This window comes from Gymnodraco acuticeps, unplaced genomic scaffold, assembly GCF_902827175.1.
Source record: "Gymnodraco acuticeps unplaced genomic scaffold, fGymAcu1.1, whole genome shotgun sequence".
Classification (NCBI taxonomy): Eukaryota; Metazoa; Chordata; class Actinopteri; order Perciformes; family Bathydraconidae; genus Gymnodraco; species Gymnodraco acuticeps.
The window spans coordinates 77,867-97,989 of record NW_022992197.1 but is presented as its reverse complement, the minus strand read 5'-3'; the positions used below and the strand labels follow the sequence as shown (position 1 = coordinate 97,989).

The following is a 20,123-nucleotide window of genomic DNA, read 5'->3' as shown; positions in this document are numbered from 1 at the left end:
GAACCTTGACTCTTGAAGGAGGAAAAGAAGGAGGGAGAGGCTGTGAAGAAGGAAGGAGAGGAGAAGAAAGAGGGAGAGGAGAAGAAAGAGGGAGAGGAGAAGAAAGAGGGAGAGGAGAAGAAAGAGGGAGAGCCTGAGAAGAAGGAAGGAGAGCCTGAGAAGAAGAAGGAGGAAGAGGTGAAGGAGGAGGAGGAGGAGGAGGTGGAGGAGAGCGACTACCCGACCATAAACGAGCGTCTGTCCGTGGATAACCGTCACCGCGGGGTTTCCTCCATCACCATCAGGGACTCTGTGCGCGCAGACCACGGCGTCTACATGGTGAAGGTGGTGAACGACCACGGCAAAGCCTCGGCCAGCTGCGAGGTCAACGTGCTCGGTGAGGAATCATCTTGTTTGACTTAATGCAGCGAGGCTTCATTCTGTTGGAAAAACACTCTCCAAAAGTAGTTGGAAAAAGACATTTAAAGGTTTACAGCGTGTTAGAAATGTGTGGAAAGAGCTGTATTACATTGGACGGAGCTCCTTTAGGGACATGGGCCAAAAAGGAAGTTAGTTTCTCATGAATGGATTCATTTAAGGGCTTTTCTTTGAGTGTTAATGAATGTTTTTCCACATATAAACACAGAAACATTGACTTGGTTCCCTGATTAAATCCCTGATAGACACTCCCGGGCCTTCGGTGAACTTCCGGTTCGAGGAGGTGAGGAAGAACTCGGTGGTGTGTAAGTGGGATGCTCCTCTGGACGACGGAGGCAGCGAGATCCTGAACTACACCCTGGAGAAGAAGGACAACTCCAAGCTGGAGATCGGCTGGAGCGTGGTCACCTCCACTCTGAGAAGCTGCCGCTACCTGGTGCCCAAACTCATCGAGAAGAAGGAGTACCTGTTCAGGGTCGTGGCCGAGAACAAGTTCGGAGCGGGGCCGCACTGCGTGTCCAAACCGCTCATCGCCAAGAACCCCTTTGGTGAGATAAAAACAAAAAAGATCATTATTTTATTTATTTCCTTTTTCATTTTCTATCATTTTTTGTTCATTATAAAATAAATTGTATTTATTTTAATTTAAATAGTATTTTTTTTTTTTTTTTAAATACCTTTTGACTGAAACCGAACAGAATTTAAAACAAATAGGTTTTTATCAGACACTGTATTTTGAAATGTCATTTTCAGTTCTCTTGATGCATGTTATTTATGTAATCTTGTGTCCTTTCCAGAACCTCCCGAGACTCCGGAGAAGCCTGAGATCGATGACATCACAGCTCATAGCATGCTGGTCATCTGGACCCCGCCCAACGACAACGGCAGCCCCATCCTCGGATACTGGGTGGAGCGCCGCGAGATCAACAGCTCGCACTGGGCACGTGTCAACAGGTGAGGAACCAAAGAGATGCACCTATTTCAATGAGGCAGATCTGTTAAAATGTCAAATGTATTACGATTTATTTGCACATACATGTACAGACATCAATTGATGTTTCGGAGAAATATTAAAATATATAGATTTATCACTTTCTTAATGCTCCCTTCTCCTCCGGCCCTCAGGGAAATCGTTGCCGACACTGAGCTGAACGTTGAAGGTCTCATCGAAGGAATGACATACATCTTCAGGGTGGCGGCCGAAAACCAGGCCGGCCCAGGGAAGTTCAGCCTGCCCTCCGAACCCAAGACAGCCCAGTCTCCCATCCGTAAGTAAACTGTCCTGAAACCCTCAGATCGGACAGAATCAATGTTTCTATAACAAATCTCTTTCACTTATTATTATTATATATAAATAGTTTGAGGAGTAGCATAAAAAATGAGAAATAACTTAAACAAGATACTTCTGTCCAGGTAAATATAGCTGATCTCAGAGGTAACATCTGTGTTGTATCTTTGACGCTATAGTACCTCCTGGACCTCCTACTTGCCGAGTGGCAAATACCACCGACCACTCCATCGACGTGGAGTGGGACCCACCTGCCGATAACGGCGGAGGAGAGATTATGGGATACCAAGTGGACAAGGTCAGCTAATATTTTCACTGACTGCCCTGCACGTTCATATTTGGTAAACCAAAGTTTCTCACTTGGTTGTTTCTGTGGTGCGTTTCAGGCCATGGTTGGTTCTAAGGACTGGTCCAGGTCCACAGAGCGCCTGTGGAAAACCCGGGCCTTCACTGTGTTTGGAGTCCGTGAGGGCGCCAAATACCAGGTCAAGGTCATCGCATGCAACGCCGCTGGAGAGGGAGCACCAGGTTTCACAGAGGCCGTGTTTGTCAGGAACCCTGCAGAGAAGCCGGTGATTGAAATGGAACTGGCCATCAAGGCTGGCGTGTTTATCAGGGCCGGAGAGAACCTCCGTCTACCTGCTACAGTCACTGGTAAACCTTACCCGTCCATCGAATGGACCATCGAAGACTCCAAACCCGACAAAGACCGCGTGGAGATCCTCACTGAAGGAAACGACAGCATCGTTTCAATCAAGAACGTCCAGAGGAAGGACAGCGGCAAATACCACATCTCCGTTTGCAACCCTAGCGGCATCAAGAATGCTTCGACCAGAGTGGAGGTCATGGGTGAGTGGAATTCCAAGAAGACTATATTCGTTAATTGATGCTTTGAAATGAACACAGAAGACTAATATTGTTTTATCTTTAGATGTCCCCGGACCTGTCACCGACCTGAAGCCAGTTGTAGTCACTCGCAAGATGATCTTCCTGAACTGGGACGACCCAGACGACGACGGAGGCAGCGACCTGATTGGCTTCATCGTGGAGAGAAGAGACATCAAGATGCACACATGGAGGCAGCCCGTTGAAACCGCCTCGTCTAAGTGCGAGTGCGTGGGCATCATGGAGGGACAGGAGTACATGTTCCGCGTCATCGCCAAGAACAAGTTCGGCCTGGGCCCGCCCGTAGAGCTGGGACCCATCAAGGCTGTTGACCCACAGGGTGAGTTCTCAGAATCTGTAGACCCTTTGCTCCTTTGATTCAGACCTTAAGAAAGGACCATCCAAAACCTTAACGACTGCCCTTTGTAGACCTTAAGAAAGCTCCGACAATACTCTAAAGATGGTCCTTTGTGAATGTTTGGCTCTTGATGGATTCAAGACATTTGGGAAGGTTCATCACAAACCCTTAAAAATGTATTTTAGATGGCCCAATTAAAATCTTGAGAGTAGTTGTTTGTCGTCCCTAAGACTGGTCCAACACAAACCCTAATAGTCCTTTGTAGTCCTTAAGTTCTTGCCTGATTCAAGCCATTTTGGAATGTCCATCACAAACCTTTAAAAAGGTATATTAGAGAACTTCAGAATAGTGTAACAAAACCCCGAATGATAGTCAGTTGAAGATTCTTTGGAAGGTCTATCACAAACCTTCAAAAATGTTTCTTACAGAATTCAAGATTCGTCCATCAAAAACCTCTAGCAATGCTCTTTGTAGACTTTAAGAATGGTCCAACAGATACCTCAAGGATAGTCCTTTGTAGATCTTAATCACTTTGTGGGAATCACAAACCTTTAAACCATTTGATTTAGAAATCAATGCCCATTTGATCATATGAGCAGACCAACTCTTATTGGTTGATGTGTCGACCTTTCTTAAAACTAATTGTGCATTGTCGGTTCTGCAGGTCCACCTTCATACCCTGAGAAGTTCCACTACACCGAGCGCACCAAGAACTCCGTCACATTTACCTGGAAACCACCTCGTAATGATGGCGGCAGCCCAGTCATTGGCTACTTCATTGAGAAGAAGAGGCAGGACGAGACAGCCTTTGTTCTCCACAATAAAGAGATTTGCACCAGCATGACCATGACTGTGGAGGGCCTGGAAGAGGACTGGCCTTATGAGTTCAGGATCAAGTGTGCCAACCTAATGGGAGAGAGCGAGCCATCCATTCCTTTGAATGTGGTCATCCAAGACGATGAAGGTGAGGTTTAATGTTATGATGGATCTTTAAAACCCTCAACCAGTGGCGAGCCGTGACTTTTATACCTAGGCCCTCTGACCTCCGCCCCTTCCCTCGAAAAAAAAAAAAAAAAAGAGTTATTACGTCACAGCGGAAACACAACGGCCTGGGGTGCAAAACGCATCAATGTAAATACACAAAAACACCTGTAAATAACCCAATTTGTGTTCTTTGAAATTGAAAAGGATATTGCATTGTGTTTGTTACTTTCGTTGCAGTTGTATGTCTTAAGTGTGATTTGGCATGCTTTTATTTTGAAGGCGAGTTTACGACAGGAAGTTGTTGTTCCTATGGAAACAAGAAAAGCTTCACAGCGGGCAGAACTTGTCATAAAGTTTGCGATAATAAAACCCACCCATTTAGAGGGAAGATATGATTGGTCAATTGTACTGTCATTTGACATTACTCTCTCGTTCAGTTACTGTAGCTGGCCCTCCGTGAATTCACAGCAGGGCCACCAATCAGCTCCTGTCTTCACCTCGCAGAGACGGCTAAAGGAGCTTCTTTCATTTAACCCTTCACATTCAAATAGAAACTGAACAGGCAGATTCGAAGGATTTATTTCTTTGGAAATGTTATTTTAACTACAATTAAATCAAGTTATTTTGGTAAAACTAATCAAAAATATAACTAAAAATATATTAAAAAAAGATATATTACATTTTTAAATATTATTTTGTAGAATATCTTAGGCCTAGAGGGCCCTGACGGCTCGCCACTGCCCTCAACCCTACCTTATATATTATTGAGGTGTATTGTTAATGGTGCACACGAGTGTTTTGCTAACATGGTTTGTTTCCGTCTAGTGTCTCCTGAGGTCCACATGCTGAAGCACTTCAAGGGAGACTCCATCATCGTGAAGAAGGGCGAGCCCATCGAGATACCCGCTAATATCATTGGTCTCCCCATCCCTACTATCGAGTGGACCAAGGATGACGTGCTGATCGCTGAATCCACTGAGGCTCAGGTGATAGAGACAGAGGTCACTGGCAGACTCAACGCCAGGACCAAGCTGTCCATCCCAGCAGCCAACAGGAGGGATCGCGGCTGCTTCACTGTGACCGCCTCAAACAACATGGGGTCAGCCCATCACACCATCTCCGTCATGGTGCTGGGTGAGTTAAAACATGCCGATGAAGACTCTATCTAAGGTAGAAAAGTAATAATGGATGTCCTAACATGATATTGCTCTCCTCTCAGACCGACCAGTTCCACCCAGGAATTTAACAGTGTCCAACATCAGGGCCGAGTCCTGCTACTTGCACTGGGACGCACCCCTGGATAATGGTGGCAGCGAGCTGACCAACTACATTGTTGAGAAGAGAGACGTGATGACTGATCAACCGGAGCTGGAAGAGGGACAGGAAGCACCACCTGAGCCCCAGTGGGTGGAGGTTAACAGCAGCGTCATCGATAGGAAGTTTGGGGTATGTCCTGATAGTGACATTACTACTAATAATAGCTATAATAGGGTTGTCAAAGTCATCTAACACCACCTTTTTCACTTGCAGGTGTGGAACCTGGAGACCAACAAGTCATACTTGTTCCGGGTCAAAGCCCAGAATCGTTACGGTATTTCTGACCCCTGTACAACAGAGGAAGTCATGATCACCGACCCATTCGGCCTCCCTGGCCCTCCAGAGAAACCAACCATTGCAGAATACTCCAAGACTACAATGACCCTGTCATGGGAGCCTCCCAGAGACACCGGTGGCTCCATGATTGTTGGCTACTGGCTGGAGAAAAGAGAGAAGGGCTCTGACTACTGGGCCAAAATCAACAAGATGCCCGTCACCAAGAGGGGCATGAAAGGCTGGGAGTACCAGGTGAGCTGATGATGATTTTGTTCTGTTTCCGAACCGATTTCTGGTTGGTTCATGTCCACAGAGTATCTGTTGATGCTTTGTCCTGCTAGCCATATGAGTCTATAAAACCCCTTTAACTTTCTGCGTCCCCCAGGTGGTTCGTCTGATCGAAGGAACAGAGTACGAGTTCAGGGTTGCTGCCAGCAATTCTGCAGGAACTGGACCATTCAGCGCACCGTCCGACTCTGCCTTTGCTGTCGATCCAATCAGTGAGTAAAAAAGAACATTGATTTGACATATCCGACATATCGAACTGAACTTCGGTTCCTAATTGAAGTCCTTTGACCAGATCAGTGTTCTTGAGCTAAATGCTTCCACTGTATTTTGGAAGATTCTGTTTTTACTAACGGCTGCTCTCCACTCCAGCTCCTCCAAGCATGCCTGCTGCACCTGAAGTCGTTGATAAGACGAAGCACAGTGTCACACTTGCCTGGACGCCACCAGAGAAGGATGGAGGAAGTCCCATCAAGGGCTACATCATCGAGATCCAGGATGAGGGATCCTCCGGATGGCAGAGGGTCAATGACGTGGACTCACTGGTCCCGACCACCGAGTTCACCATGCCCAGCCTCCGCGAGCTGAAGCGCTACTACTTCAGGGTCATTGCTGTCAACGACATTGGCGAGTCCGACCCCAGCCCCCGCACCACCGAGGTTCTGGTTCAAGACGTCCAGCGTAAGTCCTAACTCCCCATCCAATAATTACCATCCTTTATCTTTGTGTGTCTCTATCCGTCACTGATGTTGTTTTGTTGTCACAGTGATTCCTGCCATCAACATCGACATGATGGTGGATGACCTGCTGTACGTCCGTGCTGGAGATGCATTCAAGATCCCCGCCACCATTAAGGGCCGCCCTACTCCCAAGGTCACCTGGGAGTTCACCGGCAAAGCCAAGTCCCACAAGAAGAACAAACTGCACACGCTGCCTGTCGACTCTGAGGTGAGACCTCCAAAGGCTTCCTCAACATAATCTCCTATTCAGGCTACACCTGGCACTTGTGGTCGTGTTTTATGGGTTTCCGCCTAATGTCAAACATTTTGTGTATGCAGGTTGAGTCAACAGACACCACGTCCATTGTGACCGTCCCCGTCAGTCTGAGGACACACTCTGGACGTTACACCATCACCGCCAAGAACAAGTCTGGACAGAAACACGTCAACGTCAGGGTCAATGTGCTCGGTAGGTCTCCGTTTCCTGAGTATTAGAGTGTCGGTGTGTTGGAGTCTTTGTTTCGTTGCTTGGAGCTCTGACTGTGTTTTCCCGCTGCAGACGTACCCGGAGCTCCTAAGGATCTGAGGGTTACCGACATCACCCGGTCCACCATGAGGCTGATCTGGAAACTGCCCGACAGCGATGGAGGAGAGAGGATCAAGAGCTACTTCATTGAGAAGAAGTCTACCGCCGACAAGGCCTGGACCAAGGTGAGCTACTCAGTCCATTTAGTTTTAACATTTCATTTGACTTTCATTTCTTTTTCATAAAACAGTGACTTTAAGCATAAACATTTAATGATCAACTCCTCTTTTGGATATGATTAGCCTAGCTTAGCACAAATACAAACTGGAAGGATGTGAAAAAGCTAACCTAGCTACATAAAAACAGGACTATGTCTAAGGGAAATATTGTATTCTCATAAACGTCGCTGTCCTAAATTGTATTTTTATTTTCTATTGAGAAATATGTAGTTTATTTGTTGTAAAAATAAATACCATGACTGGAATGTGCAAAAATATAAAGAGATGTAGAAACATTGTCAGTATTAGGAATATGCTAATGCTAATGTCTTCAAGTTGAATCAGGAGTCCTTTTAGTCCCTGCTCTGGGATTTAGTTACTGATGGACGGTCTGGTTTGTCTCCCAGGTGAACACCGCCTGTGCCAGCCAGGCCTTCGTGGTCCCGGGGATGCTGGAGGGGCAGGACTACCTGTTCAGGGTCTGCGCCGAGAACAGACTGGGCTTCGGCCCGTTCACCATCGCCGCCGACCCCGCGCGGGCCAGTGACCCCATCTGTGAGCAAACACTGCTATTCATACTAAAGATACAGTCACATATTTACACATGTAGTGATAACTGTGGAGGACACTCTTCAGAGACACTGAGAGATGACTCATGGACAAAGTCTGTCTTTTGTTCTATTTAATAAAGTAATAAAGAAAGTCAATATAAAGTGAGATGGATCTGAAGTTCAGGAGCATACACACACACACACACACACACACACACACACACACACACACACACACACACACACACACACACACACACACACACACACACACACACACACACACACACAGGAGCAGAGCAGCTTCCTCCTCAGAGGAGAGAGAAGCTCTGCTCTCAGTCTCTGTATATTCATGAGAGGAAACAGCTGCTCCTCCATCCCACCATCAAACCATTAAACCCTCCAGTCTTTAACCCTTTGTGAATCCACCTTCTTCTTCCTTTGCCTCCTGAAAGGTAAACCCTAACATGTGTCTCTGTTCAACACACACAAGACTAACAACACACGGTAACAGAGTCGAAGGCAATCAGAGTATAAGACTGTATGTTTAAATGATTCTATGATCATTTGACACGACAATAATCACCCTCCTCCTCCTCCTCATTAGACCCCCCCGACCCCCCCACCAAGGTGAAGGTGAACCTGGTGACGAAGAGCACCGTCACCCTGACCTGGGAGGCTCCCAAGAACAATGGCGGCTCTCCGGTGAAGCACTACGTGATCGAGCGTCTGAGCTGGGACACCAGCGGCAAGGAGAAGGAGACGTGGAAGCAGTGCAACAAGAGGGACGTGGAGGAGCTCACCTTCGTGGTGGAGGACCTGAAGGAGGTGCGTCATGTGATCCTTTACTGCTTCCTGCCGTCAGTATTGCTCAATAACACTGAAGCATGGCACCGTGTTCCTCTTCCTGACCCACTCAACATCACAGCCCAGTTTCCTGATGGGTTCCTCTTCTTCCAGGCTCCGTTTATTTCTCTTAAAGGAGACATGTCATGGCCATTTCCAATGATCATAATTCCAGTGTTGAGGTCTACTAGAATAGATTTATATAACTCACATTGGTTCCTCAAACAGCATCTCTGTAAACTACGTGTATTCACTGGATTTCACTCTCTGCCTTTAACGGCTCGTTGTAGCTCCAGTAGCTCCAGCCCCACCCTCCCTGTGAGCACAGTGTGCTCTGATTGGTCGGGACGTTGTGAATCGCGCTGAGCTCCGTGGAGGTGTGATTTCCTTGTTTAGCGATACACAGCGAAACACAGCCAAACTCATCCTGAGCACACACAAAGTCACAGCCGAAGTAAAAACAATAAGTGTGGCTTGATGTTGAGTAAGAAAAGGGTTGATAAACGCTGTGAGAATGGGTCTGTAGAGAGAACGGGTCTGCAGAGAGAACGGGTCTGCAGAGAGAACGGGTCTGCAGAGAGAATGGGTCTGCAGAGAGAACGGGTCTGCAGAGAGAACGGGTCTGCAGAGAGAACGGGTCTGCAGAGAGAATGGGTCTGTAGAGAGAACGGGTCTGTAGAGAGAACGGGTCTGCAGAGAGAATGGGTCTGTAGAGAGAACGGGTCTGTAGAGAGAACGGGTCTGCAGAGAGAACGGGTCTGCAGAGAGAATGGGTCTGTAGAGAGAACGGGTCTGCAGAGAGAACGGGTCTGCAGAGAGAACTGGGTCTGCAGAGAGAATGGGTCTGCAGAGAGAATGGGTCTGCAGAGAGAATGGGTCTGCAGAGAGAACGGGTCTGTAGAGAGAACGGGTCTGCAGAGAGAATGGGTCTGTAGAGAGAACGGGTCTGCAGAGAGAATGGGTCTGCAGAGAGAACGGGTCTGCAGAGAGAATGGGTCTGCAGAGAGAATGGGTCTGCAGAGAGAACGGGTCTGTAGAGAGAATGGGTCTGCAGAGAGAATGGGTCTGCAGAGAGAACGGGTCTGCAGAGAGAATGGGTCTGCAGAGAGAATGGGTCTGCAGAGAGAACGGGTCTGCAGAGAGAACGGGTCTGCAGAGAGAACGGGTCTGCAGAGAGAACGGGTCTGTAGAGAGAATGGGTCTGCAGAGAGAACGGGTCTGCAGAGAGAATGGGTCTGCAGAGAGAACGGGTCTGCAGAGAGAACGGGTCTGTAGAGAGAATGGGTCTGCAGAGAGAATGGGTCTGCAGTGAGAATGGGTCTGTAGAGAGAATGGGTCTGCAGAGAGAACGGGTCTGCAGAGAGAATGGGTCTGAAGAGAGAATGGGTCTACAGAGAGAATGGGTCTGTAGAGAGAATGGGTCTGCAGAGAGAATGGGTCAGCAGAGAGAATGGGTCTGCAGAGAGAACGGGTCTGAAGAGAGAATGGGTCTACAGAGAGAATGGGTCTGTAGAGAGAATGGGTCTGCAGAGAGAATGGGTCAGCAGAGAGAATGGGTCTGCAGAGAGAACGGGTCTGCAGAGAGAACGGGTCTGCAGAGAGAACGGGTCTGCAGAGAGAATGGGTCAGCAGAGAGAATGGGTCTGCAGAGAGAATGGGTCTGCAGAGAGAACGGGTCTGCAGAGAGAATGGGTCTGTAGAGAGAATGGGTCTGCAGAGAGAATGGGTCTGCAGAGAGAATGGGTCAGCAGAGAGAATGGGTCTGCAGAGAGAATGGGTCTGCAGAGAGAATGGGTCTGCAGAGAGAACGGGTCTGCAGAGAGAACGGGTCTGTAGAGAGAATGGGTCTGCAGAGAGAATGGGTCTGCAGAGAGAATGGGTCAGCAGAGAGAATGGGTCTGCAGAGAGAATGGGTCTGAAGAGAGAATGGGTCTACAGAGAGAATGGGTCTGTAGAGAGAATGGGTCTGCAGAGAGAATGGGTCTGCAGAGAGAATGGGTCTGCAGAGAGAACGGGTCTGAAGAGAGAATGGGTCTACAGAGAGAATGGGTCTACAGAGAGAATGGGTCTGCAGAGAGAATGGGTCTGCAGAGAGAACGGGTCTACAGAGAGAACGGGTCTACAGAGAGAATGGGTCTGCAGAGAGAATGGGTCTGCAGAGAGAATGGGTCTGCAGAGAGAATGGGTCTGAAGAGAGAACGGGTCTGAAGAGAGAATGGGTCTGCAGAGAGAACGGGTCTGTAGAGAGAACGGGTCTGCAGAGAGAATGGGTCTGAAGAGAGAATGGGTCTGCAGAGAGAACGGGTCTGTAGAGAGAATGGGTCTGCAGAGAGAATGGGTCTGCAGAGAGAATGGGTCTGAAGAGAGAATGGGTCTGCAGAGAGAACGGGTCTGTAGAGAGAATGGGTCTGCAGAGAGAATGGGTCTGTAGAGAGAATGGGTCTGCAGAGAGAATGGGTCTGCAGAGAGAATTTCGCCGCGATCCCAACTGTCTGTTATCAGCCTGCAGCCAGGGAGTGTGTGTGTGAGGAAGTCTGTGGATTGGTCAATTTGGACCAATCAGCCGGGGCTTAACGTAACGGCTCCACGGATTGGTCCATTTAGTTCCGGGTACGTGCTTACGTAGTCTCGTACCCAGAAGAATCAAATGGATGATGACGTATCTCCAACGAGGCGTTCTGGGGCAGCAGACAGGTCTTCTCTGTGTTAGAGTTGACTCTCTACAGGGTGCACTTTGAGGGTTTTGACTCTGCAGACCGTTTACATGCAGAAAAACCTTCATAACACAAGGGGACGGGTAATAACCGGAAAAGCATGACATGGGACCTTTAAAATACATTTTAGTGTAGTTTAGTGTAGCTGTTAATATTTATCACATGCTTTGGTGATTTGAACTATATTCATATATGAGCCCCAACAAACTAAGGTTCTTTTGTTATGGTTCGGTTTGTCCGTTGGTCAGAAGCATTACGGAAAGGCCTGAACTTCAGTGGAAGGATGTAGCTTTGACTCAGTGACTAACATCCACTGCGTTTCATGCAGATCAGACCAGGAGCTTTTCTGTAAACCTTCTGACAAACAAAACCAACCAATGACAAAAACACATCAATTCCTCCTGCTTCAAAAAGACCAATCCAACTCTGATACAGAACTCCTGGTCTGGGGTATCGCTCCACGTTTCATTGATGAACTAAGTGAAGTACTGTGATTTATACATGATGACGTTTCCCTGAGTCTCACTGTTGACTATGTTGTTGTTGTTGTTGTTGTTGTTCAGGGAATAGAGTACGAGTTCAGGGTTAAAGCCGTGAACGCAGCCGGACCCAGCAGAGCCTCGCCCACCGCCGGACCCCTGGTCATCAAGGACCAGACATGTGAGTGACAGCTGCTTCAGCCAATCACAGCACTCAGTTTTCTGTGTTTAATTTCTAGTACATGAAATATTGTCTGTGAGCTTTCAGGATGTTGCATTCAACCCTCACTTTGTGGTTGGTTGCTGCAGGATGCTTTATTCTGTTGATTTAAGAACATTCATACAGGACAGCAACGTCAGGGCAGGAATGTGAAACGACATTTACACGGCGGTGTAGACATTTTCTCAGTCTTAGGAATAGTAGAATATGCTAATGTTAATGTAATTCAAGTTGAATAAGGAATCATCTGAATCTCTGCTTGATTTGTTGCTCGGGGAATGCCACCTGTGTTATGTTGACCATTTCATGTAAAGTGCATTCATACAGAACAGCACCGTAATCGCCAGGCATAACTGAGTCTTCCAGATACCAGACCTCCGGTTTTAAATGAGGCTTTATACTGTAATTGTAATGATTCTGATCTAAGTACGGTACCTAAATGCCCTTCCCGCCCTGTGTCCCTGCAGTTGCCCCCACCATCGTGATGCGCGAGGCGTTGGAAGGCGAGGAGGACTGTGACATCAGCATCGTGGCGAAGGTGAGCGGCTGCCCGTTCCCCTCGCTCGCCTGGAGCAAAGCCAGCGTGGCGAAGCCGGAGGAGAAGGCGGCGGTGACGTACGACCAGCACATGAACAAGCTGGTGACTCAGGACAAGTGCACGCTGCTCATCACGCAGGCCAGCCGGCACGACAGCGCCCTCTACAGCCTGACCGCCACCAACGCTCTGGGATCCACCTCCAAGGACCTCAAGCTCTCCGTGTTCGGTGAGCAGCACGTAGCATGTAGCGGTAGCATGTAGCAGTAGCATGTAGTGATGATAGCATGTAGCGGTAGAATGTAGCGGTAGCATGTAGCAGTAGCATGTAGCATATAGCAGTAGCATGTGTTAACATCAGGCTGAGATCAAATTTTTAGCTAAACCCTTCAAATTGATACAAATATATATCTATTATTATTTCAAAAAATGTTTTGTAAATAATAATAATTTAAATTATTAATACTCATTTTATTACCTTCTGAGGTAGCTACTTATTTGGTGCTTGCTTGTCCAGTCTTATAACTACATCTTAATAAATCTAATATTTGCCTCCCCCCTCTCCCCAGGCCCCCCCGGCCCCCCCGAGGGTCCCGTCACCTTCACCGAGGTGTTCGCTGAGCGCATCGGGCTCGCCTGGGCGGCTCCGAAAGACGACGGCGGCTCGAAGATCACGAACTATGTGGTGGAGAAGCGCGAGGAGAGCAGGAAGTCCTGGGTCCACGTCTCCAACGACCCCAAGGACTGCGCCTACGTGGTGACCCGCCTGACCGAAGCCCACGAGTACGAGTTCAGGGTCATGGCCCAGAACAAGTTCGGGGTCGGACCCCCGCTGGTCAGCAAGGCCGAGAAGGCCAGGAACCTCTTCAGTGAGTTAACGCTGAAATATGTAAACTTCAGATCAGGTTTATCTTCCACTTCTTTATAGTCCTTTTCTCTTGGTGATTAAATCAAGCGCTCCCTGCCTTCCTTTACAGCGACGAGCGGCTGATATGTTTGATACATTTTACCAACATTTTGAATGCATTTTAAGTACATTTTCAGAATTGGCAGTGCTCTACAATATAGCAGGTTTTTAATCTAATTATTTTTTAATATATTATTTGATATAATATATATTTTGAGTAGGTTGTGGAATTGCAACGGTACAAAATACCTCTCTTTTTTAAGTCTAATTATTTTTAATATTATTTAATTTGATTATAAGTCTAATTATTTTAATATTATTTTATTTATTCATATGTATTTATCCAGTTTCTGAGTTATTTTTTTACATTTTTTACCTTGTTTAAAAAAAAAATTAGACTTTTTAACAGTTATCTTAAAGCTCTTGTGCTAAACGTCTCTCTCCAACCCCCCACAGCGGTGCCGGGTCAGTGTGAGAAGCCCACCATCTCGGACGTCTCTCTGGACTCCATGACGGTGAACTGGGACGAGCCGAAGTACGACGGCGGCTCCTCTGTGCTGACGTACATCGTGGAGAAGAAGGAGGCGTCGGGGAAGCGCTGGGCGAGAGCCAACAGAGAAACCATCGGCGCTTTGCCGCTCGGGAACAACTTCGAGGTGCTGAGCGTCCAGGGAGGCTGCTTCTACCAGTTCAGAGTCATCGCTGTGAACGCTGCCGGCTGCGGCCTGCCCAGCGAGCCCTCCGACCCCGCGCTGTGCCGAGACCCCATCTGTAAGAGACCCTCTATTTAACATTATAATATATATATATAACATCATAATGCCCTCTGACCCCTCGCTGTGCCGAGACCCCATCTGTAAGAGACCCTCTATAACATATAACATTAAATGCCCTCTGACCCCTCGCTGTGCCGAGACCCCATCTGTAAGAGACCCTCTATAACATATAACATCATAATGTCCTCTGACCCCTCGCTGTGCCGAGACCCCATCTGTAAGAGACCCTCTATAACAGGGGTGGCCAACCAGTCAGAGGTTAAGAGCCACATTTTTTCTATGTTACTGCAAAGAGCCACATCAAACACACAGTCACTGATAACGCTTGTTTCAGTTTTTTGTTTTCTGGAGACAAGATTTCAACCACGTCACTGATGCATCTTTGTGGCATTGGGATATATATTTTTTAAATCCTCTGGAGCAGAGAGAGGAGCTGTGGATTATTGTTATTGATTATTGCATCAGTGTTTCTTAGGGTCAAAAACACTAAACTCACAACTTAAAATGAAAGCGTTTAGTTTATTTAATAAAAGAGCACATGTTCAATGTGAAAAGTGACAGTAGTTATAGATTATTTGCAATTTGGTGCTATATATATATTTAAAAAATATATATTATATATATTTTTGAAACACCTTGAATTTCAGGGGGGGGCGCGGGGCTCCGTTGGCGGGGCGCAGCGCCCCTCCAACACAATGGTAGGGGAAACACTGGATAGTGTTTAATCAACGATAGGTTTTCCCCCCCTCAAAGGTGATTGGTTCACTGCATCGCAGGTATTATTGTGATTGGCTCTTGGGTCACATCAAAATTAGATGCGCTGTCATCCTCTCATACTGACACCTGACACCACACATACACACATAGGGAGAGCCGGGACGAAAGTAACACGGGACGAAAGTAACGGAGCGATTTTATCCGAGCCCAAACAACTTTGACCGGCCAAATTACGTCAGAATTATCAGCATTCAATACTTAACAGACCTACTAAATATCAGGTTTAACTGTCAGGAGTAGCTAGTGTTGTCACGGTACCAACATTTTGGTTTCGATACCAAGTCAAGAATTGCGATTCCGATTCTTTTTTGATACTTTTCTTAAAAAAAGGGAAACAGTCTTAAATGTAATTATTGTGCTTTATTTCACACCAGAACCATAACCATAACATAACCTTTTAAACAATGAGAACAATAAATAAAATAAATGACAAGAATTCGTATTAAATAAAATTAATACATGTCTCACAGACAGGCCTCATGGTGTCCGTAGGCTTGCCCTCACTGTCAGAGATATAGCTCAAATACTTCCAAATTTCGCTTCTGGCGTCTTTGTTGTCAACAAGCCGAGGCGCAGCGGCAGTTGCACTCCCACTTGCAGCCATGCTTCTCGTTTTCTCACATGCTCTGGCAGCTAGCGCGTGCACGAGAGAGGGGAGGCACTTAGAGCGTGCTTGAGAGGGGCGGGACTTAGAGCGTGCTTGAGAGGGGAGGGACTTAGAGCGTGCTTGAGAGGGAGGGACTGCAGGCAAGGCTGCAGTGCAGGGAGTGGAAGCAGAGCGCTGAACACACACGGCTCTTATTAAAACGGCGCTTTCTCACCGGAGTACTTTCCCCCGTCATTCTTAAAGTACCGATACTAATGAAACGGCGGAATCGTAACGTTTTTAACGGCAGGGTATCGCGGTACCTTTCAAGTATCGGTACACCGTGCAACACTAGTCAGGAGTCAATGTCTCTCCCCCAAACTCACACATATACAATTCGATATGAACTGAAGAGCCGCATGAAACTAGGCAAAGAGCCGCATGCGGCTCGAGAGCCGCGGGTTGGCCACCCCTGCTCTATAACATATAACATTAAATGCCCTATGACCCCGCGCTGTGCCGGGACCCCTTCTGTAAGAGACCCTCTATAACTATATAACATCATAATGTCCTCTGACCCCTCACTGTGCCGGGACCCCATCTGTAAGAGACCCTCTATAACTATATAACATCATAATGTCCTCTGACCCCTCACTGTGCCGAGACCCCATCTGTAAGAGACCCTCTGTAACTATATAACATCATAATGTCCTCTGACCCCTCACTGTGCCGAGACCCCATCTGTAAGAGACCCTCTATAACTATATAACATCATAATGTCCTCTGACCCCTCACTGTGCCGAGACCCCATCTGTAAGAGACCCTCTATAACTATATAACATCATAATGTCCTCTGACCCCTCACTGTGCCGAGACCCCATCTGTAAGAGACCCTCTGTAACTATATAACATCATAATGTCCTCTGACCCCTCACTGTGCCGAGACCCCATCTGTAAGAGACCCTCTGTAACTATATAACATCATTATGTCCTCTGACCCCTCACTGTGCCGAGACCCCATCTGTAAGAGACCCTCTATAACTATATAACATCATAATGTCCTCTGACCCCTCACTGTGCCGAGACCCCATCTGTAAGAGACCCTCTGTAACTATATAACATCATAATGTCCTCTGACCCCTCACTGTGCCGAGACCCCATCTGTAAGAGACCCTCTGTACCTGGAAACGTAATGTATCGATCAAACCAATCAAATCCAGTTATTTATTCAGTGTAATCTATATAATGAACCCGTCCTGAGACCCTGCAGTAACGAATAAAAGACCCCACAGGAAACCAGAGTCGTAATAATGACTGAATATTAGCATAAAAAAGCACAATGTTATTAATCTAATTAAATGTACAAATGACACACAATAACAATATGTGTCAGACTCTTTCAAACTAAACTCACACGTTTGTATTTATGGTCTGAAATGAAACTAATTGACGACAGTGGCACTCGAGGAATTGAACCCAAAGGAATAGATGGTTTATTTCACGGGTGATGCTGAGGTCAGTCAGGACAACACAAGGGTTCAAAGCGATAGTCAGTCTGAGCTCATCTCACTCTCTCTGCTCAGTGCCCCCCGGCCCCCCCACCCCGAAGGTGATCGACTGGACCAAGTCCTCGGTGGAGCTGGAGTGGATCCCGCCGCTGCTGGACGGAGGGTCGAAGGTCACCGGATACATCCTGGAGTTCAAGGAGATGAACAAGGAGGAAGAGGAGAAGAAGGCACAGAGGAAGCTGCTGATGCTGAGCAGCGACGAAGAGGAGAAGGAGCCGGAGGACGAAGGCTGGCAGAAGGTGAGGAAGAGACATAAATATATAATACCTGGCTCATTTCATGTTTGACCTGCAACACCTGGACTCACCTGAGTTATGATGTCCAGGAGCCAATCAGATAGCAGGGGGAACTTTTTGGGAAATGGAAAATGATTTAAAGTCATAGATTCTAGATTTGTTTTAAATATGTATGTATTTTAAACTGTATTAGTACATGTGTGCATCAGTGGATACATGATGTTTGCTCCTGTCTGCAGGCGAAGGACACGGAGGTCCGAGGCACTAAGTTCGTGGTGGCCGGGCTGACGGAGGGCGGGCTCTACAGATTTAGGGTCAGCGCCGTGAACCCCGCAGGGCCTGGAGAACCGGGCCTGGTGACGGAGCTCATCGAGCTCAGAGACAGAACCAGTAAGATCCAGGGCTTTCACTAGATACCAGAACTCTCGTCACACCGAGCTTATATCTTTAATCTGCATTTTTATAATTATTACTCATTTTTATATTTCACAATTTTCCTAAGTATTATTATCATTATTTTTGTTATTGTATTTATTTTACTTATTTAACTACATTTTTCTTTTAATCATTATTATTAATATTCTTCATTTAAATTTACTTATTTTTAAACATTTCTATATTTGGATTATTATTTCTTATTATTATATACTTTTATTGTTAATTTTAATTATTATTATTATTTGTTTTTATTTATTTGAATGATTATTATTAATATTTGTGTGTTTTTAACTTAGTTATCATAACACTGGGTAATGTCTGGCTACAATTACACTTAAAAGTCAAACTTAAATGAAAGTATTTCTAATAAAAAGAGACAAACAGATTTAAAACTGTGTCGGCATCTCAAGTCTATATTATAATGACCCCCCCTCTTCCCCCCCCTCTTCCCCCCCTCTTCCCCCCCTCTTCCCCCCCTCTTCCCCCCCTCTTCCCCCCTCTTCCCCCCTCAGTCCCCCCTGAGATGGACCTGGACGCCTCGGTCAAAGAGAAGATCGTGGTCCACGCCGGCGCCACCATCCGGATCATCGCCTACGTGTCGGGGAAGCCGGCGCCGGAGATCTCGTGGTGCCGCGATGACGCAGAGGTTCCCAAGGAGGCGGCGGTGGAAAAGACCGGCATCTCCAACTCTCTGGTGATCAAAGACTGCAGGCGGCAGCACCAGGGCATCTACACGCTGAGCGCCAAGAACGAGGGCGGAGAGAGGAAGAAGGCCGTCATCGTGGAGGTCCTCGGTACGTCAGAAACGCCATTATTATGAATGAATACAAACATGAATCTGATGAAGGACAGGTAGTTATAACAAATAGTATGTAACACATGTAATCTCCCCCCCCCAGACGTCCCCGGTCCGGTGGGTCTCCCGTTCGCCGGAGAGAACCTGACCAGCGACTCGTGTAAACTCACCTGGTATTCCCCGGAGGACGACGGCGGCTCGGCCGTCACCAACTACATCATCGAGAAGAGAGAGTCGGACCGGATGGGCTGGACCTCGGTGTCGTACACCGTGACCCGGAACAACGCCGTGGTTCAGGGCCTTCTGGACGGGAAGGGGTACTTCTTCAGGATCGCAGCCGAGAACATCATCGGGATGGGACCCTTCACCGCGACGGAGCAGATGGTGCTCATCAAGGACCCCATCTGTACGTAGACCATATATACCAGAATATGTTTTTTATTTTTGGGATTTATTTTTAATCGTATTTCCTGCCTTGTTATTATTATATATATTTAATACCCATCCCTTCCCCCCCAGCGGTCCCTGAGCGCCCCGAGGATCTCCAGATCACGGGCGTCTCTAAGGATTCTCTCTCCGTGTCCTGGCGCGCCCCGAAGTACGACGGCGGCTCCGAGGTGACAGAATACGTTCTGGAGTCTCGGATGGTCGGCCGCGACAGCTTCGTGCGGGTCGGCGCCGACACCAAGCTGCTGGACAGGAAGTTCACTCTGAGCGGACTGAAGGACGGCAGCAGCCATGAGTTCAGGGTCGCTGCCGTCAACAAGGTGGGCCGCGGGAAGACCTCCTTCGCCACCAAACCTGTGCAGTGCAAGGACGAGATCGGTGAGTCAAACAGAACCATTATAGACGGAGAGGGGTCAACCAGAACCATTATACACTGAGAGGGGTCTACCAGAACCATTATACACTGAGAGGGGTCTACCAGAACCATTATACACTGAGAGGGGTCAACCAGAACCATTATACACTGAGAGGGGTTAACCAGAACCATTATAGACTGAGAGGGGTCAACCAGAACCATTATACACTGAGAGGGGTCAAACAGAACCATTATACACTGAGAGGGCTTAACCAGAACCATTATAGACTGAGAGGGGTCAACCAGAACCATTATAGACAGAGAGGGGTCAACCAGAACCATTATAGACAGAGAGGGGTCAACCAGAACCATTATACACGGAGAGGGGTCAACCAGAACCATTATAGACAGAGAGGGGTCAACCAGAACCATTATAGACGGAGAGGGGTCAACCAGAACCATTATACACTGAGAGGGGTCAACCAGAACCTTTATAGATGGAGAGGGGTCAACCAGAACCATTATACACTGAGAGGGGTCAACCAGAACCATTATAGACGGAGAGGGGTCAACCAGAACCATTATAGATGGAGAGGGGTCAACCAGAACCATTACAGAC

At 47.3% G+C, this 20,123-nt stretch overlaps 1 protein-coding gene across 1 annotated transcript in view; it reads left to right on the top strand.

Annotated features, from left to right (window-relative positions):
- LOC117539376 (titin-like) overlaps window positions 1-20,123 on the top strand; it is a gene marked incomplete at its 5' end in the record, with an annotated part of 161,649 nt that overhangs the window by 64,648 nt on the left and 76,878 nt on the right. The window contains 27 exon segments of the mRNA XM_034205527.1: window positions 19-376; window positions 663-965; window positions 1,215-1,371; window positions 1,543-1,685; window positions 1,885-2,003; window positions 2,092-2,554; window positions 2,637-2,930; window positions 3,613-3,912; window positions 4,758-5,066; window positions 5,152-5,378; window positions 5,463-5,777; window positions 5,911-6,025; window positions 6,183-6,491; window positions 6,577-6,758; window positions 6,869-6,998; window positions 7,089-7,240; window positions 7,681-7,828; window positions 8,432-8,652; window positions 11,948-12,044; window positions 12,551-12,847; window positions 13,188-13,487; window positions 13,982-14,296; window positions 17,248-17,471; window positions 17,708-17,858; window positions 18,419-18,700; window positions 18,806-19,108; window positions 19,222-19,527. Of these exon segments, the coding sequence (XP_034061418.1) occupies window positions 19-376; window positions 663-965; window positions 1,215-1,371; window positions 1,543-1,685; window positions 1,885-2,003; window positions 2,092-2,554; window positions 2,637-2,930; window positions 3,613-3,912; window positions 4,758-5,066; window positions 5,152-5,378; window positions 5,463-5,777; window positions 5,911-6,025; window positions 6,183-6,491; window positions 6,577-6,758; window positions 6,869-6,998; window positions 7,089-7,240; window positions 7,681-7,828; window positions 8,432-8,652; window positions 11,948-12,044; window positions 12,551-12,847; window positions 13,188-13,487; window positions 13,982-14,296; window positions 17,248-17,471; window positions 17,708-17,858; window positions 18,419-18,700; window positions 18,806-19,108; window positions 19,222-19,527 (6,520 nt within the window).